General features: G+C 40.2%; 1 protein-coding gene across 1 annotated transcript in view; it reads right to left on the reverse strand.

Moving 5' to 3' along the window:
• Tnks2 (tankyrase 2) overlaps positions 1-26,229 on the reverse strand; it is a 72,393-nt gene that overhangs the window by 2,307 nt on the left and 43,857 nt on the right. The window contains exons 15-26 of the mRNA XM_045149657.1: positions 23,185-23,350; positions 21,914-22,133; positions 20,531-20,640; positions 19,723-19,911; positions 17,355-17,607; positions 15,287-15,369; positions 12,517-12,637; positions 11,520-11,617; positions 8,736-8,810; positions 6,880-6,985; positions 4,250-4,436; positions 986-1,142 (exon numbers count right to left, since the gene is read on the reverse strand). Coding sequence (XP_045005592.1) covers positions 986-1,142; positions 4,250-4,436; positions 6,880-6,985; positions 8,736-8,810; positions 11,520-11,617; positions 12,517-12,637; positions 15,287-15,369; positions 17,355-17,607; positions 19,723-19,911; positions 20,531-20,640; positions 21,914-22,133; positions 23,185-23,350 — 1,765 coding nt within the window. The remainder of the gene's footprint in view (positions 1-985; positions 1,143-4,249; positions 4,437-6,879; positions 6,986-8,735; positions 8,811-11,519; positions 11,618-12,516; positions 12,638-15,286; positions 15,370-17,354; positions 17,608-19,722; positions 19,912-20,530; positions 20,641-21,913; positions 22,134-23,184; positions 23,351-26,229) is intronic.

Consider the following 26,229-nt stretch of genomic DNA (forward strand, 5'->3'; position numbering starts at 1 on the left):
TTGCAAAAACACCCTTACCATGACTCCAACTTTTGGGGGTTCTCAATCAGCAGGGAGCCTCTTATGTGTTTGCAGTCTGCTTTTTTTGGGGGGGGGGTTGAGGTAGGGTCTCACTCTAGCCCAGGCTGACCTGAAATTCACTATGTAGTCTCAGGGTGGCCACGAACTGATGGCAATCCTCCTACCTCTACCTCCAGAGTGCTGGGGTTAAAGGTGTGCACCACCACATCTGGCTCCTTTTATTTATTTATTTATTTTTGAGGTAGGGTTTCACACTAGCTCAGGCTGACCTGGAATTCACTATGTAGTCTTAGGGTAGCCTCGAACTCACAGCGATCCTTCTACCTCTGCCTCTAAGTACCAGGATTAACAGTGTGTGCCACCATGCTCAGCTCCTTTTTTTAAAATCAATTTTTATTTATTTGCAAGCAGAGAGACTGTGAGGAGAGACAGAGAGAATGGGAACACCAGGACCTTCAGCCACTGCAAATAAACTCCAGGTGCATGTGCCACTTTTTACATCTGGCTTTACATGAGTAATGGGGAACTGAACCCAGATTGTTAGGGTTTGCAGGCAAGCATCTTAAGCACTGAGCCATCTCTCCAGCCCAGGTTTTTTTGTTTTCAGTAACTGAGGTAGTTCTGATACCTACTCTCATTCAAATGCTGCTATAGACCAGGTTTTTATTGGATCTGTGTCACTGAGTGCAGGAAAGTTACAAATTTCTTTGCTAAGGACAGATTTATAAGTTGGATTCTGATTATATTTTATAGAAGCAAAAATGCAGGGAGGGAGACCTAGTATACTTGGAAAAATTTGAATAGGTTAGATGTATTTACTGTGTTTTTCTGTGTTTGAAAAATTTAAAAGAATGCTTGTATTTTACTACATTAATCACTTTTCAAGTCTGAAATTATTCCCAAATAAAAGTTGCCTATTTAAGAGTCATGATCCTTCAAAGATGAAGAAGTAACACTGAATTACCTGTTCTCCTCTGTAAATAACATATTCAGCTAATGCCAGACCATTTACACTGGGCCGACCGGTGACTGAGTGATGACCTGGAGGAGAATGTGCCATTTTCATTGCACTGAACTGCAGGAAAGACTTCCCTAAAGTTACTCGGCAAAACAGCAGCTGCCTAAAACATGAAAAAGGAAAATTCACCCTGAACATGGATTTAACACAAAAATAAGTTCTTATTTGTATACATTGTATAAGCTTTGAGAATGTATTTTATGGGCAAGGCATAATGGCACATGTCTATAATCCTAGCACTCAGGCTGAGGTAGGTGTACTATTGCAAGTTCAAGACCAGCCACGATTATATAGCAAGATCTTATCTCAATCCCTACCCCTGCCCACAAATAATTATGATTGTTTTTAACATTTCATCTTAAAAAAAAAAACTTTGTCTTCTATTAGTCACATCAATAAAATAATTTATGAATTTTGTTTGTCCCCACCTTTTGTGGCATTGGGTTAAACTCAAGGCCTCATGTATTAGGCAAATGTTCTGCCACTGAGTTATATCCTAAGCTCTTAAAAAAACAAACGAAAAACTACTTCAGGGGTCGAGGAGATGACTCAGCTTAGGTTAAAGGCACTTGCTTGCATAAGCCTGCTGGCTGGGGTTCAATTCTCCAGTACCCAAATAAAGTCAGATGCACAAAGTGGCACATACATCTGGATTTCATTTGCAGTGGCTAGTGTCCATTCTCTCCCTCTGCTGGCAAATAATAGAAATATTTAAAAGAACAAAGCAATTCCATTTTTTCTTTTATTTCTTTACAGGTAGAAACACAGAATCAGAAAGAATGAGAATGTGCATGCCAGGGCCTTAGAGCCACTGCAAACACACCACAGACACATGTGTGGCTTTGTGCACTTGGCTTTACATGGGTGCTGGGGAATTGACCCTAGGCCTTCAGGCTTTGCAAAGAAGTATCTTTTTTTTTTCTTCTCAATTTTTATTAACATTTTCCATGATTACAAAAAATATCCCATGGTAATACCCTCTCCTCCCCCCACTTTCCCCTTTGAAATTCCATTCTCCAACATATCCCCTCCCCATCTCAATCAGTCTCTTTCATTTTGATGTCTTGATCTTTTCCTCCTCTTATGATGGTCTTGTGTAGGTGTCAGGCTCAACTATGAGGTCATGGATATCTGCTGAACCATCTCTCCAACCACTATTTCTTTCTTCTTCTTCTTCTTTTTTTTTTTGAGGTAGGGTTTCACTCTAGGTCAGGCTGACCTGGAATTCACTATGTAGTCTCAGGGTGGCCTCAAACTTATGGTAATCCTCCTACCTCTGTCTCCTAAATGCTGGGATTAAAAGCGTGTGCTACCACACCCAGGCGGTTTACAGAATTTCTGAGGTGGCTTGCAAAGTTGGACCTTTTTTCCCCCCAACTAATTCCACTTGATTCTACCTTAAAAATATGTATGAGACCCACTGTCTTCTAATTCTTTCATGAGTAAATCCACATCACCATATTCTATTTTTATTTATCTGAAGCAGAGAGAAAAGAGACAGAGAGAAAAGGGGTACAACAGGGCCTCCAGCTGCTGCAAATGAACTCCAGGTGTATGTACCACTTTGTCCATCTGGCTTATGTGGGTACTGGGAAACTGAACCCGGGTTGTTATATGACTTGCAGGCAAGTCCCTTAACTACTGAGCCATTTCCCCAGCCCCACATCACCAAGTTTTAACAGCTTCCTACCCACTTTTCCTGTTTCTATTCTAATTCCTCCAATCCAAATCACTCTCCAACTAAGCAATTAGCAATTAAAATGAACACAAAGCTGGGCAGATACCATATATGGTAGTGGACATAAGCCAGAAAGTTTGGCCTTTTTGAAGAAAGAAAACCAGTGAGCGTGGAAGGCGGCACTGTAAAATTTAAATACAGTGAATTCCTGGGGTCTCTGTCTCTACAAGATTTTTGTGGCTTTTTTTTTTTTTTGTTAAGGTAGGGCCTCACTTTAGCCCCAGACTGGCCTTGAACTCCTGGCGATACAATCTCAGCCTCCCAAGTGCTGTGATTAAAGTCATGCATTTGGCACCTGGCATTCCTCAATTGCTGTTTCCTACTCAGGGTAATTCTGTCACACACTAAGGTTTGCTATCTACTGTTTCTGATCTTACTAAGCAGTGCCCTCACTATAGAATAAGTCTTTCTCAAATGGCAAATAATTTATTTGCCTGTGAAGACATAAATTAATGTTGTCATCTGAATGATTTAAATAACTGAGTTAGATTAGTTACCCAGAAGAGGGGCCAAAGTACAAAAGAGAATGAAGCATTTTAAGTTCTATCACTTTCAGTAAGCAATATCACAAACTAAGGATCAGGACCCTATCAGTAAAAGAAAAACTCTCTTTAACACTACTGTAAGACTAATACATGGGAACAAAATGACTTTCTCTTCAAGACAGGATTTCTCTCTCCCTGGCCGGGAACTAGCTAGCAATGGTCCTTCTGCCTATCTTAAGGTCTGTGCTACCATGTGTACCAACCAATGCCATTTTGCCACCTGCATACGAATTATCTTTTGCAATGCTGGGGATCAAACTCAAGGCCTTATCTGCGTGAGGCAAATGTTCTGCCACAGAGTCCCACACCCAGCTCATGACTGATTTGTGTGTGTGCTGTGGTCACTAAATGCAGAGCTTGAGCTATTAGGCAAGAGCTGTTGATTATATCCTCAGTCCTGAAATTACTAGATTATTTTCTGGCATTTACAGGACTATAAACAGTCTCTTTCATGCCCAATGCTATCTTCTACTCAGTATTACCACAGGTGCGCACTATCATGTCAGTAATCCTCCTTAAAGTGTTTAAGTATTAAAATGAGTGAGTTAAATATGTTAAATGCTTAGACTCATGCTGACCCATTCTGATCATTTAGTAAATATTAGTTATAATTATAACTTGTAAGGAGACCAAAAATAGGTGTTTAATGGGGATTCTTAAAGCTGTCAGATGTGCCCTGCTCCTCACAATTCACAAATATGTAATCAACTTATGTATGATTCTTACAAAAATAAATGATAATAGCCAGGTGTGGTGGCACATGCCTTTAAACCCAGCATTTGGGTGGCAGAGGTTGGGGGATCACTGTGAGTTCGAGGCCACCCTGAGACTACATAGTGAATACCAGGTTAGCCTGGTCTACGGTGAGCCCCTACCCCCAAAACCCAAAATAAATAAATGAAATGAAAATAAATGACCTCTTCTTACCTGTGGCAAATATAACAAGATCTGTCTTTGTGAACTGGACACCCAGTACCACCTCCAATTCCATATACATACTGATTGCTTTTGGAAGAGTTTTCAGCAAAATAAATCCCAGCTCCAAACATGCCACCTATGTATGCATGTCTTTCATCAAAGCCCTTATGGATAATTGCATTCACAAAGGGTGATCCTAAAATACATACAAATGGGGAACAATAATTTAAAATTTATTATTTGCAAGGAGAGAGAGAGAGAAAGAGAAAGAAAAGAGGATGGGCATGCCAAGACCTCTAACCACAAACTCTAGATTCATGTGCCACTTTGTGCATCTGGCTTTACGTGGGTCATGGGGAACTGAACTCAGGTTGATAACCTTTATAGGCAAGTATCTTAGCCACTGAGCCATCTCTCCAGCCCCAATTTAAAATTTATCACAGTATTTTGGAAATGTATTTGTTTTCCACCCAGAGGTTTGTGATCAAACCTAGGGCTTCAGGCATTTTAGGGAAGTACTAAACCACAAACCCATCTTCTTATTATTTTTATTTTTCTTCATCTGAGAGAGAAAGAAATAGGCAGGGGGAGAGAGAGAATGGGTGCGCCAGGGTCTCCAGCCATTGCAAATGAACTCCAGATGTGTGTGCCCCCTTGTGTATCTGGTTTATGTGGGTCCTGGGGAAATCAAACCTTGGTCTTTTGGCTTTGTAGGCAAGCGCCTTAACCACTAAGGCATTTCTCTAGCTTTCTTTCTTTTTTTTTTGATTTTTCGAGGTAGGGTCTCTCTGGCCCAGGCTGACCTGGAATTCATTATGTAGTCTCAGAGTGGCCTTGAACTCACAGTGATTCTCCTACCTCTGCAGAGCCTCCCGAGTGCTGGGATTAAAGGCGTGTGCCACCATGCCCGGGATAGCCTCCTTTTTTTTTGAGGTACGGTTTCACTTTAGCTCAGGCTGACCTGGAATTCACTATGTAGTCCCAGGGTGGCCTCGAGCTCATGGTAATCCTCCTACCTTTGCCTAGCTCACATACCCATCTTTAGATGATAAGTTCTTCCCCCCCCCCCCCGGGCTTTTTGAGGTAGGGTCTCACTCTAGCCCAGGCTGACCTGTAGTCACTGTGTAGTCTCAGGGTGGCCTCGAACTCATGACAATCCTCCTACCTCTGCCTCCTAAGTGCTGGGATTAAAGGCGTGCACCACCACGCCCAGCTAGATGATAAATTCTTAACACCACTGCCACCATAAAGCTGGAAGAAAAAAGGCTAACAAGTTGTCAGCCAGTTTATTATTTTTATAGTGAAAAATTCCTAATGTCACTTGGGTGTGGTGGTGCACAACTTTAATCTCAGTGCATGGGAGGCAGAGGCTAGAGGATTGCCATGAGTTCGAAGCCACACTGTGACTATGGAGTGAATTTTGAGTTAGACAGAAAAATCTACCATTTACGTGTAAAGCGTACAACAGAAACAACCCACTCATACTTATGAACTAATAAGTATGTCCAAGAGATCCTAACTTTTTAGTGTTTTGGAATGAGAAGTGACATTTAGAAACTGCATAGGAATTCATTCACTTATAACAATTCTTGTAGGGGACTGCAGAATTCAAGTACTGTCTTTTATCAAATTTAATAGTTTCTGAAATCAAGAACAAATGAAGGAATAACTGAAGCTATACTGGTAATATGTATGAAAGCTTGATAAGCAAACACATTCGTATGTGTATTCAGTTTTCCCATAAAACAACTATACAATCAACAGCTGCCAGCTTAGGAAGTCTGAAGTCTGATAAATAATGGTGCTTACAATTCCACGAGTTTTCAGTAACATCTAGAAGTCTAGTGACAATGGATCTTATGACATGGAAGTTACAGAAGGTAGATGTAGTTTTGATGCAGGTTAAAGCACAGTAGCACATGCTGAGTCTCTAGAGGTGATTTCCAGGCCTTATTTTAATCCAATCAACTAGTTAAAAGTAAAACACAATTTCTATGTAAACAACACAAAAAAGGAAATATGACTAGTCACTACTCTCATTTCTACATTTTTTCCCATCATGGTAATCCTAATTTATGAAAACATCCACTTATTCTAACATATATAAATATAGGGGCTAGGAAGAGGGCTCAGCAGTTAAAGAGCACTTTCCACTTAAAACATGAGGACCTAAAACTATTCAAGTTTAATTCCCTCAGAACCCATATAAAAAGCTGGGCATGCTCATCATGCATGTCTATAACCCTGTAACTCCAGTGCACAGGGACTGAAGAATCCTTTGGTCTCATTGACCAAAATATGACGTTTCCAGGTTGAGGGAGAGACCCTGTCTCAAGGAAGTATGTGGTTGTGTGATGGAAAGCACCTCAAGCTCTCCTCTGGCCACTGTAAGCATGTGCATGGCCATGCACATTTGCAAACACATGTGCACATACCACAAATGCCCTACACACAAAGTAAAGTAAAATATATAAATACAAAGAAGTTGAAAATATGAATATAAATATAAAGGTTTCAGAATATTGGCTTTATTTTAAAAGATATATGAAAAATATTCAGGTTGTTATTTTTTTCATGCCTGCTAAAATCTATCCTAATGTGGATGAGGACACTGGTAAAGCAGAAGAGAAGAGTCTTACCATGAAATAACATTCTTTCATTAGCATGGTTGTGGTTTTCTTCAGAAACTTCTTTTCTCCGGTGTGTATATCTTTCCCATAGTTTCTTGTTACAAACCTTCTGGATCTATAAAATCAGAAAAAAAAAAATATCTTTAAAAATATTTTTAGCCGGGCGTGGTGGCACACGCCTTTAATCCAAGCACTCAGGAGGCAGAGGTAGGAGGATCGCCATGACTTCAAGGCCACCCTGAGACTCCATAGTGAATTCCAGGTCAGCCTGGGCTAGAGTGAGACCCTACCTCAAAAAAACAAAAACAACAACAAAAAATTATTAGAGAGAGTGGGGGTGGGAGGGAGGAGAGGGATGGGGGGGAAGAGAGAGAGAGAGAGAGAGAGAGAGAGAGAGAGAGAGAGAGAAGATGGGTATGCCAGGGCCTCCTACCACTGCAAACAACTCCAGATACATGTGCCACTTTGTGCATCTGGTTGTACATGGGTACTGGGGAATCGGACCCCAGGGGCCAACAGGAATCATCTCTCCAGCCCATCATAACATAGCACTTTAGAAATCAGTTGCTCTCTTCCTCTCATCCTTCACAAACCTCCACATGTAAGTGATATGTTTTACCGGATACAGTGGTCTAAATCATTTGTTTTATGCTAGTATGATCAAAACAAATTAGATGAAGTTTTAATATTTGCTACTCCTAAAAGATGAACCTAGTATTTCATTTTTATTTATTTTTATTTTTTTTCATTTTTAATGGTATATATAAATTGAGCTGGGTGTAGTGGCGCATGCCCAGAACTCAGGAGGCAGAGGTAGGAAAAAACATAGTAAATTCAAGGCCAGAATGAGTTCCTGGTCAGCCTGGACCAGAGTGAGACCTTACCTTGAAAAACCAAAGTTAATTGTAATGGTATAAGGACACATCATTAAAATTTGAAATTAATATAATGGAAGACTAAAACCAGCAGCTGCCACATATTAATGCTATACACATCAGCACAGTGTGCAGATTTGACTGCTTTAGCTCCAGAAAAACATGGCAGCATCAGAAAAAGGCCCTGAGAAGAGGACCTGAAACCAGTAAGATGATACACAGCATGACTCAAAACATTTTATAAGGCTGCTTTTTATTTTTTTTAATTATTTATTTATTTATTTGAGAGCAACAAACACAGAAAGAAAGACAGGTAAAGGGAGAGAGAGAGAGAATGGGCGTGCCAGGGCTTCCAGCCTCTGCAAACGAACTCCAGACGCGTGCGCCCCCTTGTGCATCTGGCTAACGTGGGACCTGGGGAACCGAGCCTCGAACCGGGGTCCTTAGGCTTCACAGGCAAGCGCTTAACCGCTAAGCCATCTCTCCAGCCCAAGGCTGCTTTTTAGAACAATGAAGATGGTATAATACTATTAAAGTTTATAAAAGATTAAGGCATATCTGAGAACTCACAGGAACTTGTAGTCAGGATTTAAAAAAATGCATGAAACCTGATTTCTAATACTCATGTACTTGGGAGCTGAGGCAGGCGGATCACTTTAGCCCAGGAGTTTGAAGCCTAAGGACCTGGTTTGATTCCTCAGTACCCAGATAAAGCCAGATGCAAAGTAGTGCATGCATTTGGAGTTCATGTGTGGTAGCTAGAAGCCCTGGTGTGCTTCTCTCTCTCTTTGCTTACGAAAAGAATAGTGCAAGGATCTTGATGACTTTAACTTTCCAAGTATACATAGCCTTCCTCTCAATAACCCCTGAAATCATGTAAAAGAGCTACTGTGAAGATCATTATCAAATCAATTCTTATTAAAATTGCTTATTATGGCTTTAATCTTTGGAAAATATGCTGTCAGGAAATTATTTTCTCTCATCTGTTACCTTGAGAATATTGTATCTGTTAAAGATGCCACCTGCATGACCTCCATCTCTGTGTTCTCGGACTGTACTTTGCATCTGATGAAAAAATAATTTAAAACATGCATTAGTTGTTATGCCTTGTATGACTTGGAGAACAGGATTTTCGATTCATGTGACTCTACTGTTCAGAAGAGACAGGTTTTAGTGTTTTTCTTGAAGGGACATGGTTGTATACATAAGTACTACTATCTACAGATACTACTTCACTAAACTTTGTATCTTTGTGTTCAATCCACACGTATCTCAAAGAATAAAGAGGACACTATTCAAAGATTTCAGGGGATTCAAGAGTTCTTTGGAAAAGATGCTAGAATAAAAATTCCAGTATAAATACAACCTAATGTTCTGGGTCTTGTCTGGGATTCTCTGCTATATCACTGCTTTCATTTAGAGTGAAATGTGTTTCTAAATGAAAGCAACCTCTTCCCAAGAGAATTCTGTCAGTATTAAGCATGCTGACCCAAGCACTTGAAATTAAGCCTTACTGAGGAATGTATCTTAAACACTCCCCAAATTGTCCAGGTAGTAAAAAGGACAAGGGTTGGAAGATGACTCAGTGGGTAAGGGTGCTTGCTGTGCAAGCATGAGGTCCTTAGTTAAATGTCCATACTAGTGCAAAAAGTCGTGTATGGATGCACATGCCTAGAACTTCAGTGCTGAGGAAAGCAAAGACAGAAGGATTGCTGGTTCCCTGGTCAGCCAGCCTAACTGAAAAATGGTGAGCTTCAGATTCAGTAAGAGACTGTGTCTCAGGGAAATAAGGCAAAGGACTGATGGCGGAGCACACCCGATGAGTTCCTCTAGCCTCTGCCATGTGTGCACACAAGGTTCATGTATCTGCATACACCACAACAAATTAACAAAACAAAAACTAAGCCAGGTGTGATGCACAGCACTCGGGAGGCAGAGACAGGAGGATTGCCATGAGTTGGACCATGAGACTACATAGGTAGTGGTGGCCGTGCAGCTGCAGTGTAGGCTCTGGAGTATGAGGCTGATGGGACTCCGTCTTGCAAAGCTGTGGAATCCGAGACTACCCTTGGCAAAGCCGGGAGGTCTTTCAGCGACCTCCTAGAATGCCTGTTGCCTGACAGTCTGCACTACTGCTATCTCTTTCTTGGAATTTTTTTGAGATTATTATAAGTATACTGCTGCTTATTTTTGCTTTAATTCCCCCCTTCTCAGTAGTAATAGGGGATCTAATTCAGATGTGTCTACACAGTCACCAATGATTAAACAGGAAAAGAATGTTTTTATAGAAATTTCTGAGGCTGTAATGTTTAATCAGGTAAACATTATGGATTCTGAAACTACGACTAATGAACAAATTTTCTTAACACTACAAATGCATATTTTACCTAATGAGACATGTTCCTCACAATGCTATGTCACATGCCTTACCAAGTGTTCCCAAGAACATTACCTACAAAAATTCTTGTCAAAATGATTACAGGAATTAATGGGAACATTTCCTGAACCTACAGATGACTTACTAGAAAAGGAACCTGAAATGCTAGGGGGCAAAAGTAAACATATTTTAAATAATTGGGTTGGGCCCACATAAGGAAGTAACTTTCAGAATTAACAATAGTTGGGTGGGCATCTAAAGGAAAGACATCAATGCGAAACACTGGTTAGATAGATCAACCTTTACCATATACAGGGGCATACATTAATGGAGTAAGGATGGTCTGGAAAGATGGGAAAAGGGTTAAATATCAAAATCTTCCTTTGATGGAGAGACTTGCAAGGTCAGGTCCAAACTATAAAATGGAGCAACAAAAAAAGGTCATAGACAAATACTGGATTAGAAATAGAGAAATGTACTGTTATTCAGGCTGCAAGATATTATTATGCAGAGAGTGGCTAACACAGCCCTTTCTGAGGTTTTAACATCTATCACCTTATAACTGCAAGAGCTACCTACCAGGGCTCTTGGCTAGTTTCCATGAACCTGGGTAAGACATTAACTAGCTTGCAATCTTTGACTTTCTTGTTTAAGATGTTATCAGAGCTGGGTGTGGTGGTGCACGCCTAGCACTTGGGAGGCAGAGGTAGGAGGATTGCTGGGGGTTCAAGGCCACCCTGAGACTATATGAATGATTCACTACTGATGGAGGAGCATACCCGATAAGTGAATTCCAGGTCAGCCTGGGCCAGAGTGAGACTTACCTCAACAACAAAACAAAACAAAACAAAACAAAACAAAACAAAACAAAACAAAACAAAACAAAAAAGCAAAGATATTATCAGAATGTCTATGGGGGAAGAGGTTCTATGAGTTAAGCAGAAACAGGGGAAACCAAGGGAAAAGAGGAATATTGTGCAAGATTTCTTAGAGAATAGAAACTACATGAATAAGTTACCATATCCTGCTTGCAAAAAAAAAAAAAAAAAAGCAGAGTTTTGCTCTGCATCCAGTGTGCTTCATCTGAACCACTGGTCCAAATCACTTCTTCACAACGCGGACTCTACACATCCCCTGTGAGGTCTACAAACCCACTGAGGCTGGACCTCGGCACCAAGTGAATTCCAGGTCAGCCTGGGCTACAGTGATACCCTACCTCGAAAAACCAAAACCAACCAATCAAACAACAAAAAAACTCAACAAGAACAAAAAACTTAAAAAAAAAAAAAGACATGTCCAGATTTATCTGGAAACCCCTAGAAAAGTTTAACAACTGAATCAATAACATATATGATTAATCTTTTCCATTTAGTTAATATGAACGTACATGAACGTACCTCTTCTTCCACAGACTGAAATTCTTTATCATCAGGAGATAGATCTATGAGAATTGTTCCACTACCAGAGTTGTTTAGAGTTAAATATGGATTAAGACCTATGACATGAAATGTGATTGTTAAAAAAAAAAACAACTGAAAATGAAACAGTACCAGGCAAAAATAACTGACTTTTTAGAGTAACTTAGGCATACACACATGTGCACGTGCACACGCAACCACCTGAGGGCTAGAAGTACAGACAGATCCTGTATACATTCATTCAACTTTCACTGTGGTCATATGCCACTTTATAGAAACATGCAATTGTTAAAACTTATGCCCTAATATAGACATCGTTTACATTCTCGTAGTTTTTCCTATTAATGTCCATTTTCTCTTCTAGATTCAGAGTACTACTAACTTGACAAATTGTAAGGGTTTTTCACTATTCCAAAACATCTTCTTTATCTTATCTTCTACTTTTTTCTTTTTTTGGTTTTTGAGGTAGGGTCTCACACTAGCTCAGGCTGACCTGGAATTCACTATGTAGTCTAAGGGTGGCCTTGAACACATGGTGATCCTCCTATCTCTGCCACCCAAGTGCTGGGATTAAAGGTATGACCCACAACGCCTGGCTATCTTTTATTCTTAAAAAATAAAATTATTTATGTGTACAGGTGTATACATGTCATGGCTTCCCCCAATAGCCTCCTTTTCTGCTTTTATGTAACATGTATCCTATGATCCTTTCTCATCCCTTTAGACTGCTTCTGCCCCTCAGAGTACCCTTTTATTTTTATGTCCTACATATTTTCTGCCCTCCATACTCTATACTGTCTGAAAATTTTACTTAGGTACACAAACTTAACATTAGTAACTGCTAGCAGAGGCCTTGGTCCCTGGTGTTCCATATGCTAGCTAGTACTCTTTCTCTCATAGAGACTTTAAAAATATACTGAGGACTGTCTTTATATAAGCTCTTAAGCAGAAAGCAGCAATTATTATAATCAAGTACCTTGTTGTCCAGAGATGAGTCTTTCAACTCCTTTAATTAGTTTGTGTCGATGTCCATAAGCATTGATTCCAATCTCTTTCAGCTCTTTGTGCCCCATCTCAACTAACACATCTAAAGTGATCTGTAAAAAAGGATGATATCATTTAGAATGCTTATTCATTTGGTAGATATTCATATATAGGAATTCCCATAATATTATATTTGAACACTTCAAATTATTTGAAAAGCTTTGATGGAAAAATAATCCTTTAAGCTGAAATTAACTGAAAATAAACAAGCTGGAATGGACTAGAGCAAGCATGAGAGCCTGAGGAGGCCCGAGACTACCAAAGTTCGAATCTCCAGGACCCACATAAACAGCTGGAAGCAGCCATCCACACCTGTAGCCCTAGCTCTACAGAGAAGCAGAGATCCAAAAACTAGTGGAGCCTAGCCAGCTGCAGAACCAGTAGAGAGGCCCTGATCAGCTCAAAACAAGAACAGGTACAGAAGGATAGAGCAGGACACCCAAGGTTCTACTCTGACCACTAGGTGAGCACCAACACCCTCAGGCAAGTGTTGTAAGGTGTCACACACAACCATTTACATACACAAGAAGAAGAAAAAAGCTGGAACAAAATGAAGTTGATTCATGAATGCACTTTCAAATTAACCACACTGATGTTAGCCATGCTATTAAAAAATATTTATTTGGGGGGGGAGGGGGGGAGAGAAAGGGTGCTCCAGTCACTTCAAAAGAACTCCAGATGCATGCGTCCCCTTGTGCTTCTGGCTTACGTGGGTCCTGGAGAGTTGAATTGGGATCCTTTGGCTTTGCAGGCAAACACCTTAATTGCTAAGCCAACTCTCCAGCCCCAGCCACGTTATTTTTCATTCTCTTTCCCACCATCACTCTACATCCAATCCTTTATACAGTGTTGTAGTGTGAATACATGCTCCCCAACAGATTCAGGAGCTTATTAAAACTTTTTGGATTTCCAGCCACCTAGCTAGAGGAGATGTCACTGGGCCAATCTCAGGATTCACCTAGGGTGTGGTGGTAGATTTGAAATTCCAATCTAAAGATATGCAAAGTGCCTGAGTTCTGCCTGGAATTCCAAGGTGTGCTTGTGTGTGGTGTGGCTTTTGGGTTTTTCTGGCTTGGGGCTTCCCTCTCTCTGGTCCTTTAAGAGGGGGCCAACTTCTTCTACCATTATGAAACTTCCCCTGGATCTGTAAGAGTCGATAAATCCCTTTCTCCGTAACTGTACCTGATCTGGAAGTTCATCTCAGCAACGTGAAGCTGCCTACTTCAAGTGTCTTCCATGGTTCTTCTATGCTAAGGGGTACTTTGCAATACTGTTCAAATTAACTGTGTTACTTAAAATATAATATTCTCACTTGGTGAAATTGAAGCCATTAATCTTTTTTTTTTTTTTTTGAGGTAGCATTTCACTCTAGTCCAGGCTGACCTGAATTCACTATGTAGTCTTAGGGTGGCCTCAAACTCAAGGTGATCCTCCTACCTCTGCCTCAAGCGCTGGGATTAAAGGTGTGCACCACCATGCCCAGGAAAGCAATCAATCTTGCTTTACTTTTCCTTCTTTTCAGTTCATAAACTATGCCAAATCTTTGTTTAAAAACACTCTATTTATTTGCAAGCAGAAAGAGGCCTTCTAGAGAATGGGTGTGCCAGGGCCTCTAGCAGCTGCAAACTTCAGATGCATGTGCTACTTTGTGCATTGGCTTTACATGGGTACTGGGGAATCAAACCCAGATTGTTAGGTGTTGCAGCCAAGTGCCTAACCACTCAACAATCTTACCAGCCCCTAAATCTTGATTCTTCATGGTTTTTGCTCCATATCTAGAATGCAAATTCTTCAAGACTACAGTAACTATTTCCTACAATAACAATACAATCAGTATATGTGTGGATGTATAAATTTTTTTTTTTTGGGGGGGCTTTTCAAAGTAAGGTCTTGCTATTGCCCAGGCTGACCTGGAATTCACTCTGTAGTCTCAGGGTGGACTCAAACTCATGGTTATCCTTTTACCTTGGCCTCCTAAGTACTGGGATTAAAAGCACACTCAGCTTTAAAATCAATACATGTATTTTGACAGAATACTTGAAACTGGGACTACCTAGAAGAGCTTAGATCTGGGCTGGAGAGATGGCTTAGTGGTTAAGCACTTGCCTGTGAAGCCTAAGGACCCCGGTTTGAGGCTTGATTCCCCAGGACCCATATAAGCCAGATACACAAGGTGGCACATGCATCTGGAGTTCGTTTGCAGTTGCTGGAGGCTGTGGCCTGCCTATTCTCTCTCCTTGTCTGTCGCTCTCAAATAAGTAAATAAAAATAAACAAACAAACAAAAAAAAAAAAAAAAAGAAAAGCCTAGATCTATGATTGCCACATCAACATTCCTATCCATAGCAGTAGCAAAATGTCAGGCTTAGGGTGAGTGGTTACTGCTGTAACAAACTGAACAAGAGTGCAAAGAGAACTTTTATTTCTACTACTTATGGGTCAATTTTTAGATCTAATAAACTAAAGAGAAAACCTAAGATCAAGACAAATCAGAAAGTGACTGATTTCCAGTCTCTGAACACTCTCAGATGTACTGTGTTGGCACACAATCTGCTTAGCATGCATGAGGCTCTGGTATCAATGTCCAGCATCAAACAAAAGGATTTCCCAACAGCTTGGAAGGATTAAACAATTTTAATTATGTTTCAAAAATTCATTGAGTTCTTATAAAATTAAGCCAAGCAATATAATTAACCAACTCACCTGTTCTCTCTCAAATATGTCCATTAGGTGCTCAAGTCCAAGATTCCTTACAAATTGAGTTATGCTAAAATCCACTCCTGGATCTAGGGGAAGCCAGAAGAAAATTTCACTTCAGAACAATGTATAGCAACACTGTAACAACTGCCTTGTGATACACTTGTACATATCAGTGAGAGAAACCCTGCTAGAGCTGAGCTGAAAACCTCCTCCATGTAGACCAGCTGACAGAAAGCAACGCTGCATGCAGTTCAATGGGAGAGAAAGCACCAGTGAAGATACTCAACAGTGTACATTGCAAGCCTTAGATTTGGCCACTCAGGCCAAATGAACCAACTGGTACAACAGTGGTACATCTGTTATGGTGGAAACCAACTGCCCTTTAATTGGACTGGAGGCCGGCTCCATGGGAGGGACTATAGCCCTGATAATGAAAAACCTACAACAGGGGTAGTCATGAGCCCTAGGAGTGTAACATCTGCTGCTGTCTGTCTGGCTAAAAGTATCTACTATGCTCACCAAACTGCCCAGTAAGCACTTCTCTTAATGTTCAACCCCATATATTAATGCTACTCTCACTTTTGGTTACAGAAGCTTTTCTTTTGGAATGACTCAGAAGGTACCACAGCCTTGAGAAGAAGAGACAGAATTGTGCTCAGCACTGAAAAATCTCAATCACACCTTCCATGGCTCAGGGTTCATTGCAGAAGAGGTGGCAGAAAGAATGTAACAGTCAGAGGAAAGGTTGCATGTTGTAAGGGCAGGACTCCTTACAACATGCTCATCTAGACACAAAATCGTCTGGATATCCATGACCTCACAGTGCCTGACACTACCTACACGAGACCATCAGAACAGAAAGAAAAGATCATGACATCAAAATAAAAGAGAGACTGATTGAGAGGGGGAGGGGATATGAAGGAAAGGAGAGTTTCTAAGGGGAAAGTGGGGGAGGGAATTACTATGGGATAATATTTATAATTATGGAAGTTGTCAATAAAACATAATATGTATGTAAAGAAAATAACAGTGAAGCAAAATATCTATAGCCACTTGGGGATAGAATACTGACTAGAACACCAAAAATTATAAACAATAATCCAATAAATTTCAAATTAGAGGATTGTCCCCTGGCATTCTCTGGTTAGAAGCTTCACTTTTTTTTCACTTTAAACTTTTTTTTGTTCTTATCTTTAAAAATCAATCTTCTTTTCAATTCCTTTACAACAAGATTTTTTTTTTTTTTTTCCCTTTTCGAGGTAGGGTCTCACTCTGGTTCAGGCTGACCTGGAATTAACTCTGTAGTCTCAGGGTGGCCTTGAACTCACGGCAATCCTCCTACCTCTGCCTCCCGAGTAATGGGATTAAAGGCGTGCGCCACCACGCCCGGCTTTACAAGATTTTTGAAAACAAGTTTTATATTGTAGCACAGGATAAGATGACGAGTAGGTCACTGGCCAAATACTCATCAACTTTCAACTTGGGAGAAGAGTTTCATTAGGATTCCTACTAATGATGTAAGGAAAATAACTTATATTTCAGGCTATGTTAACTTGATGTAAGGCTTTAAAAAAAGACTTTCTTCCAAACATTTTTTTTCTTCCAAACATTTTAAATGACAAGAAACATCATAATACAATTATGATGTTAAAAAAAAAAAAGTCTTGGGTTGGAGAGATGAATTTAGCAATTAAGATGTTGCTCATGAAACTTAAAGGGCCCAAGTTCTATTCCCCAGGACCCACACAAGGCAGATGCACAAGGTGGTGTGTGCATCTGGAGTTCATCTTCAGTGGCTGGAGGCCCTGGAGCACCCATTCTCTTTCTCTATCTGCCTCTTTCTCTCTCAAACTGTCAAAATAAATAAATAAATAAATAAATAAAATATTGTTTTAAAACAATGGGCTGGAGGTATGGCTTAGCAGTTAAGGCACTTGCCTGCAAAGCTGAAGGACCCAGGTTTAACTCCCCAGGATGCACGTAAGCCAGATGCACCAGGTGGTGCATGCATCTGGAGTTCACTTGTAGCAGCTGAAGGCCCCCCCCCCCCCAAAAAAAAAACCAGTCTCACCTTCCTTTCTCTCCAGACTGGAAGCACCTTCTGTTCCACTTGAACTAACAACTGAAGACAGTTCAGAGAAACTCCCAGAGAGATTGTCAAGACTGCTGGCTGCAGAAAGGCTTGAGGGGCTGGATGGACCTGAAGACAGAGTGTCTGCAGTGGTTGCTGGACTTCGCACACCATTGAGCACTTGTGGCTTATAGCATGAAGGCAGAGCAGAGGGAGGCATGGCTGCTGTCAAGAGAGCACTGACATCATCTGCCTAGGGCAAATTTCAAGAAGATGAAATTTGTCATAAGCAAGCTTTACAATTCTCCACATAACAGGAGGCAGTTAAAAATATAACAAAACCAGGGCTGGAGAGATGGTCAAGGTGCCTGCCTGCAAAGCCTAAGAACCCATGTTCAACTCTCCAGGTCCCACGTAAGCCAGACCCAAGTGTGCAAGGTCACACATGTGCACTAGGTGGTACATGTGTCTGTGGAGTTTGACTGCAGTGGCTGGAGGCCCTGATGAACCAATTCTGTCTCTCTCCCTCCTACTCTTGCTGTCTCACACTAAAAAACAAATAAACAAACAAACAAACAAAAAAACCCCCAGCACATATGCAGATTTGTTATCATGTGACATTAACAAATTATTTGAAAAGTGAAGCAAACACATTGGCACTCAGCTATTTAGAACATAATTCAGAATGACCTTTCTAGATCACAAAATACAACTGGTTAAATGTGGCAAAGCACGAAAAAAATTCCAACTTTGATAACATGATTAAAAGGTACTGAAATTCCAACTTAAAAAGGGGGGTGTTTTAAAGTCTATTACATAAATTACTTTGAAATAAGCAGTTTAACCTACACAGAAAGTCAACATTTAGAATTATGTTTCTATTTGTTAAAACAGTGATATATTTATTCTCAATCATTTTAAATATGCCAGAATGAAAAAAGCCTAAATTTACTAGCGAAATGCTTTAATTTATCAGTGACATATAGTATTCTTATAGTAAGAAGTAAATCAGTAACACATTTACTTTCAGTTATATGTATAGTCATATCAGCTTTCACCTTTCTCTTTCTCCTCAAGTTCTACATTCGCCTGGCACTCAAAGTCTGTATATAGTATATTCATAAGTAGTAGGCTTTTTTTTACTGTACCTGAAACCATGCCAAGGACTTTAAAATAATTATTACACTGTTCAGTTCTCTCTCTTTTTTTCAAGGTAGGATCTCACTCTAGCCCAGGCTGACCTGGAATTCACTATGTAGTCTCAGGGGGGACCTCAAACTCAAACTCATAGTAATCCTCCTATCTCTGCCTCCCGAGTGCTGGGATTAAAAGCGTGCACCACCATGCCTGACCCTTAGTTCTCTTATAAAACAGATATATTCTACCTTTTACAGATGATGTATCTAAATCTTTGAAGTTAGTTATCTTGGAAAATTGTATAACTGTTAAGTGTGGTATAAGATGGAATTCAAGGTCAGGTCTGTTTGACTCTTAAGCTCATGCATGGTCTCCAGAGCATTTTGCTTCACTTGGCATTTAATTATATCTGGTGAGTCAACACACGGGTAGAATGAGTTTTACAAGTTTGCTTTTAAACAAGCTTGGAACTGTAAAGACATTTCCCCAAACAAACCATGCTACAAATATGACTGATTTACGAGTCTCTGAGGGAAATCTCTAACCCCCAAACACAATTAAACTGAATCAGTTTCTCATTATAGCTTGGAACAATGGAGTCTCAGTAGAAGACTATCCTTTCTTACTACCTCAAAAAGTTCCTTCTAGGATGTCGTGGCTCATGCCTGTAATCCCATCACTTAAGAGGCAGGCAGGGAGGATCAGGGTAAATGTGATGTTACCTTGATCTACCACAGTCAGGACTAGATAATGAGATCCCGTCTCAAAAAAGCAGGGGAAAACCAGTTGAGGCACTCCTGACACCGTCACTGAAGCAGACAGGGAAATTACAATGGAGGCTCCTACATACTTGGAAGGAAGCAGAGTGGAAGGAGACAGAATCTCTCCTGGTAGCAAGCCTCCCAACCACACCTGCAAGGCATTGTTGCTAGCTGGGGAATTTAGTAAAACTCACAGATGCCATCTTGCACTGCAAGAGCATTCATGGAAGCCTGGATCTTCTTTGTTGCCCAATGAATATTAGTTTTAGTGTTTTCCTAGTTCAGAGTTCTTATAATATAGTAACTCATTAATAATAATTCTATTACTTACTAATCACATTATGATATCAAAGAATTCTTGAAATTAAATTTGGACTAAAACCAGATTTTGCCATATTCATTACTCTATATATACAATGTGAACTTTAAAGGGGGAAAAATAAAACGTTTTTCAAAGAGCCCACACTTACTGAAACTAAATCTAAAGGTGTTTGTCCTTCCTGATTTTTGAGAGTAGGATCAGCTCCATGGGCCAACAATAAAGCACAAAGCTGGGTTCGTCCCTTTTGGGCTGCTTCATGCAGAGGTGTGAAAGCCCATTTGTCCGTGGCATTAACACATGCATTGTACTTTATTAGTAATGCTGCTACATCTACATGCTGTAAAAGAAAACACTCCTGTTACAGTCAGAACATTTGATCACGCTTTAGTTCTTAAACTATCTGTGTACCTACCTCTATATTTTCAAACTTACTCTACAAATGTCAAGTAAAGCTGCTTCTTCCTAACAATGTAACTTATGGTAATTGCTTAAATATTACTATTTAAAAATAGTAGCTATTTCAATATTTGAGACCTAGGAAAGCCACAAGACAATAAAGGTATACAAATTTAACGATTTATAACTTTATGTGTAAACTAGCAGCTTTTTTCAACATTCAAACTGTATTGCGGATAATGGTCAAGATACTAATTATATCCTTCAAAGTTGTTGGAAGCCAGGAACCATGTACTTGAATCTCTACATATTCCTGTGATACCTTGTGGTTTTCTGGGCACCAAAAACTAAATAAAACCAGTATCTTGCTGAAAATAAAGAGATAGATGTAAAGACAAGTAATAAACAAATGAAAATATATTGCTAGACCACACAACAAGCTTACAGTAATTTTGCATTTCTTTGTGAAATAAAGTCAAGTTAAAATTCCACATGAAATGTGATATTGATTTTCATTTTGAAAATCAAACAGATTTTGTCAAGTAACAGGAAGAACTTACCCCATATGATGCCGCGTTGTGCAAAGGAATGAGTCCTCCTTTGTCTTGGGCATTCACATCAGCTCCATGTTGCAATAAATACTCTGCAACTTCTAAATTATTATAACCAGCTAATTTAGAAAAGAAGTAACATTATTTTCACTTGTAAATGTGAAAACAGTTGCATAATTCATATATAGCTCTGTGTTTATAAAGCACAGACATTACTAAAAAGAAATTTTATATAAATATGATTTTGGGGGGGGTTGAGGTAGGGTCTTGCTCTAACCCAGGCTGACCTGGAATTCACTATGTAGTCTCAGCGTGGCCTCAAACTCGGTGATCCTCCTACCTCTGCCTCCTGAATGCTGGGAGTAAAGGTGTGCACCACCACACCCAGCTGGGTCTATTAAAATTTTATCTTCTGGAGCCTGGCGTTCGAGGCCATCCTGAGAATGGAGAGTGGACTCCAGGTCAGTCTGGGCTAGAATGAGACCCTACTTTGACAAACTAAAATAAATAAATAAATAAACTATCTTCTGGGAGAAAAATGTCCCATTGAAGTAGGATGGGAGAAAGCTAGCTTTTTAAAAGGCAGTCTCATGAATTGAGGCTCAAAGAGAACCGTGAGATGCCACCCCACAGATGGAACTCCTTTGATCAAGACCCATGTATAGTGCTCCCTACTGCTCAGTCTAGTATGCAACCTCAGCAGACTGCCCAATGGGCTGGCCCAGGGATCTGCCCTCTAAAATTCACTGACACCTGTCTTCTTGCCTTTAAAGGGTTCTGTCTTCTTCCTGTCCCAATCTCTGCAATTCTGCCCTGCTCACCTCAGTTGGGTTTCTCTACGTGGCCTGCCCACACCGTTCTTCACTAGACCAATGAGGATACACATGAATGCAGTTTCCCCTTCTCAGGGGAAGAGCATAAAACTTTTTGCGTTTGGATGGTTTTTCTGCTTTTCTCTGCTTTTTAGTTTGGGTTAACTTCTCTTTTTGATTACATGTATGATTTTCCTCTGGTTTCTGAATCTACCATGTGTGGGTTTTTCTCAAGTTTTCCTACACAATCTCCTAGATCCTACTTTCCATGTACCAGTAGCTTTAATCTCTCTTTAAAAGCCCCAGTCTTGGGCTGGAGGGATGGCTTAGCAGTTAAGGCTCTTGCTTGCAAAGCCTAAGAATCCAGGTTTGATTTCCCAGTACCCACGTAAGCCAGATGCACAAGGTGGTGCATGCATCTGGAGTTTGTTTATAGTGGCAATAGGCCTTGGCATGCCCATACTCTCAATCTCTCTTGAAAATATTTGATCTTTTAAAGTTTAATTACAGGGAACATTTTACTCAGGTACTGGTCTAAGAGGTCAAATAGCCCAAAATCTGTGAAACAGCATTCACTTACCTGCCAAGTGTAGAGGTGTAGAATGTCGGCCTTGAGTATCACGGCAATTTACATTATCAGGTGAAGATAACTTCTTCACTCTTGCTAAACAACCCTTCTTGGCAGCATCTAGCAAAGCTGCATCTCCTCTAAGTAGATCTTGGATATCTGTATCACCATCTTTAACAAGATCCAAAGGAGTATTACCATCTCTGTTTTTCTTTGTAGGATCTGCACCATGCTAGGCATGTGAAAAACAGAAAAGGAGTAGGAACTGGCTTAGGTGTGTCTTTTATCAATGAGAAAATAGCCAATATAACTAGACCAAAGAGAATCATTTCATCACTGTGCAAAAAGCGATATATTTACACAAGCTTGGATACCTTCTGTATCTAGGCTGTATGACATAGTTTATTGCTTCTAAGTAGCTTCTAAGCTACTAACCTATAAAGCATGTTACTGTACTAAATACCATAGGCATTTTTCCCCCCCCAAGGCAGGGTCTTACTCTAGCTCAGGCTGACCTGGAATTCACTATGTAGTCTCAGGGTGGCCTTGAACTCAGCAGTAATTCTCCTACCTCTGCCTCCCGAGTGCTGGCATGTGTCACCACACCCTACTACCATAGCAATTTTGACAGAACAGTATTTGTGTATCTAAGTATAGAAAAACTGCAATAAACATTTTGCACATTTATGGGAACACCGTCAAGCACCACAGATTAAACTATTACAATATAGTGCATGGCTGTATTTTTTAACTTTCACAAACTGAAGTATGAATCTAGCCTGTAAAGTACCTATTGGTATCATTTGTGAAACTAGAATTATAAACTACATAATTATCAAGTAATTTGAAGTTAAATTAATAAAAAGAAATATACATATAGCAATCACAGAACTGTCAGATGATAGTTGATGTATATAAAAATAAACCTAGGTGTGGTAAAAATATACTTACAAATTAAAACATCAAAGTTTTCATGGCATTTTTTCCCTGAAACTATACAATTAGATACTTTGTCTCCTACTGTCTTTCTATTTTTTTTTTTTTTTTTTTTTTTCCCCCCAAGGTAGGATCTCACTCTGGTCCAGGCTGACCTGGAATTAACTCTGTCATCTCAGGGTGGCCTTGAACTCATGGCAATCCTTCTACCTCTGCCTCCCAAGTGTTGGGATTAAAGGTGTGCGCCACCATACCCGGCTTTTTCTAGTTTTTTTTTGTAAATCCTAAAGTTATTTGAAAAATAACATATTCTATATAATTCACATGTTCAAAATACTTAAGCATACCTGGAGTAGAAGTTTGCATATTTCATATTTTCCTTTTGCTGCAGCTTCATGTAAAGGTGTAAACTTCCATAAATCAGCTACATTAACTACTGCTCCATGCTTAACAAGAAGTTCTGCAACTTCATAATGTCCATAAGAACATGCATTATGCAAAGGTACAAGGCCTCTGAAAGGAAAGTTAAGTAAATAATAAAGCCAGAGAATATGATTTAATTTCAGTGATTACATATAACTGATGAATGACATTTCATGAACTGCCCAAGAGATTCTGCTGATTGTCCTTCATAGAACTTACATCTTTTGAAAGCAGAAATAGGAAGCTAGGGATGTAGATCAGTTAGTAGTGTTTGCCTCACATGCATGAAACCCTGGCTTCTTCCCCTAGCACCACATAAACCAGGCATAATGAAATGAGTTTGTAATCCCAACACTTAGGAGGTAAAGGCAGGAGGATCAGATGTTAAAGGTCACCAGGCATGGTGGCCCATGTCTTTATTCCCAGCACTCAGGAGGCTTCTTTCTCTCTCAAATAAACAAAATGAATGAATTTAAAAGATCTGCATAAGAAGAAAAAATAGATGACATCAGGGCTGGAAAGATGGCTTAGCACTTAAGGCACTTGCCTGAGAAGCCTAAGGACCCAGGTTTGATTCCTCTGTACTCACAAAAGATAGCCACACAAAGTGGCACATGCACCTGGAGTTCATTTGCAGTAGCTGGAGGCCCTGGCGTGCCCATTATCTCTCTCTGCCCCTCTCTAATAAGTACATAAAGTTATACATTAAAAAATTTTGGTTTTTTTTCCAAGGTGGTGGTGGTGCACACCTTTAATCCTAGCACTTGGGAGGCAGAGGTAAGAGGACTGCTCTGAGTTCGAGGCCACCCTGAGACTACATAGTGAATTCCAGGTCAGCCTGTGTTCCAGCAAGACCCTAACTTGACAATCAAAACAAAACAAAAAAGATGACATCAAGAAAAGACTAGAAAGAACTAGAATTCACAACTAGAAAAGACTAGTTAGAAAGAAGAAGGGATTCAGTGGAAGGTGGATTTGAGAGGGGGAAGAAGGGAGTGGTAGAAAGGGATTATCATCATAGTATTCTGTCTACACTCATGGAAATTGTTAATAAAGTTAAAAAAAGAGAAATAGGTTTTTTGGGAGATTTCAAAAATTTTGAATTCAGAGAATATGAAAACATTCATGTACAGACTCAACATTTAGCATGGTGTATTTTTATTTTTGTTTTTTTAGATAAAGTCTGACTCTATCTCAGGCTGACCAGGAATTCACTATGTAGTCTCAGGGTAGCCTCAAACTCATGGTGGTCCTCCTACTTCTGCCTTCCAAGTGCTGGGATTATAGGTGTGTGACACCATGCCCGGCTAGCATGGTGTATCTTTTTTTTTTTTTTCGAGGTAAGGTTTCACTCAAGCCCAGGCTGACCTGGAATTCACCATGGACTCTTAGGGTAGCCTTGAACTCAGGGTGATCCTCCTACCTCTGTCTCCTGAGGTGTGTGCCACCACGCCTAGCAACATGGTGTATTTTTAACAAAAACATGATTTCAAGATAAATCTGAAAATTTTGAACACTCAATGAATATTGAAAAATTTATCACATTCAAATCAGTACCACTGATTGCACACATCTTTAATCCCAGCACTTGGGAGGCAGAAGTAGGAGGATCACCATGAGTTTGAGGCCACCAAAAAACCAAACCAAACCAAACCAACCAACCAAACAAACAAAAATCAATACCATAACAATGCATCTCCTTGGTCATTACAAGGCATTTGACATTAGTCTTTTTTTGGTTAACATTTTATTTTTATTTCTTTATTTGACAGAGAAGTGGGGGGGGAGAGAAAGAATGGGCGGACAGGGACTCCAGCCATTGCAAATGAACTACAGATGCATGCGACCCCTTGTGCATCTGTCTAATGTGGGTCCTGGGATAACTGAGTCCTTTGGCTTTGCAGGCAAATGCCTTAACCACTAAGCCATCCCTCCAGCCCTAATTTTTTTTTGTTGTTCATTTTTTATTTATTTGAAAGCGACAGAGAAAGAGAAATGGGCACTCCAGGGTCTCCAGCCTCTGCAAACGAACCCCAGATGCGTGTGCTCCCTTGTGTAATTGGCTAACATGGGTTCTGGGGAATCGACCCTCGAAACTGTTTCACAGGAAAGCACTTAACCGCTAAGCCATTTCTCCAGCCCTCACATTAGTCTTAATGTACACACTAACCACTGTGGTTTTTCCCCTTTTTAGACAGTGTCAACACTGTAGCCCAGGCTGACCTCAAACTTTTAACACTCTACCTCTGCAGTGCTAGGATTATAGGTATGTAACATTACTTGTAGCTTTTCTTTTGTATTTAGGGGGAGAGGGAATAGGGTCTCATACTGTAGCCCAGAGGGGCCTCAAGCTCACAGCCCTCCTGCCTCAGCCTGCAAAGTACCGTGATTACAAGTGTGTGCCAACATATCCGGTATAAAATATAAATTATGAAGCTATATTTAAATCAATGTTAGCAAATAGATTATCTTTAAAAAAGGGTCTTAAGAGTTAACAGAAAAATCTTTTCATACTTTACTTTTTTGGGGATTTTTTGAGGTATGATTTTGCACTAGCCCAGGCTGACCTAGAATTTACTATGTAATCTCAGGTGGCCTTGAACTCATGACAATCCTCCTACCTCTGCCTCTCAAGTGCTGGGATTAAAGGCGTGCACCACCACACCTAGCTTCATACTCCCCCTGTCCCCCAAGATAGGGTCTCATTAAAGCCCAGACTGACCTGGAATTCATGGTGATCCTCCTACCTCTGCCTCCTGAGTACTGGGATTAACAGCGTGAACCACCATGCCCGGCTTCACACTTTTCTTTTAAAGAGTCATATAGGGCTGGAGAGATGGCTTAGCAGTTAAGTCACTTGCCTGTGAAGCCTAAGGACCCAGGTTCAATTCCCTAGAACCTAAGTAAGCCAGATGCACATGGTGGAAAATGCATCTGGAATTCGTTTGCAGCTGCCAGAGGCTCTGGTG

This window comes from Jaculus jaculus, chromosome 1, assembly GCF_020740685.1.
Source record: "Jaculus jaculus isolate mJacJac1 chromosome 1, mJacJac1.mat.Y.cur, whole genome shotgun sequence".
NCBI classification, from domain to species: domain Eukaryota; kingdom Metazoa; phylum Chordata; class Mammalia; order Rodentia; family Dipodidae; genus Jaculus; species Jaculus jaculus.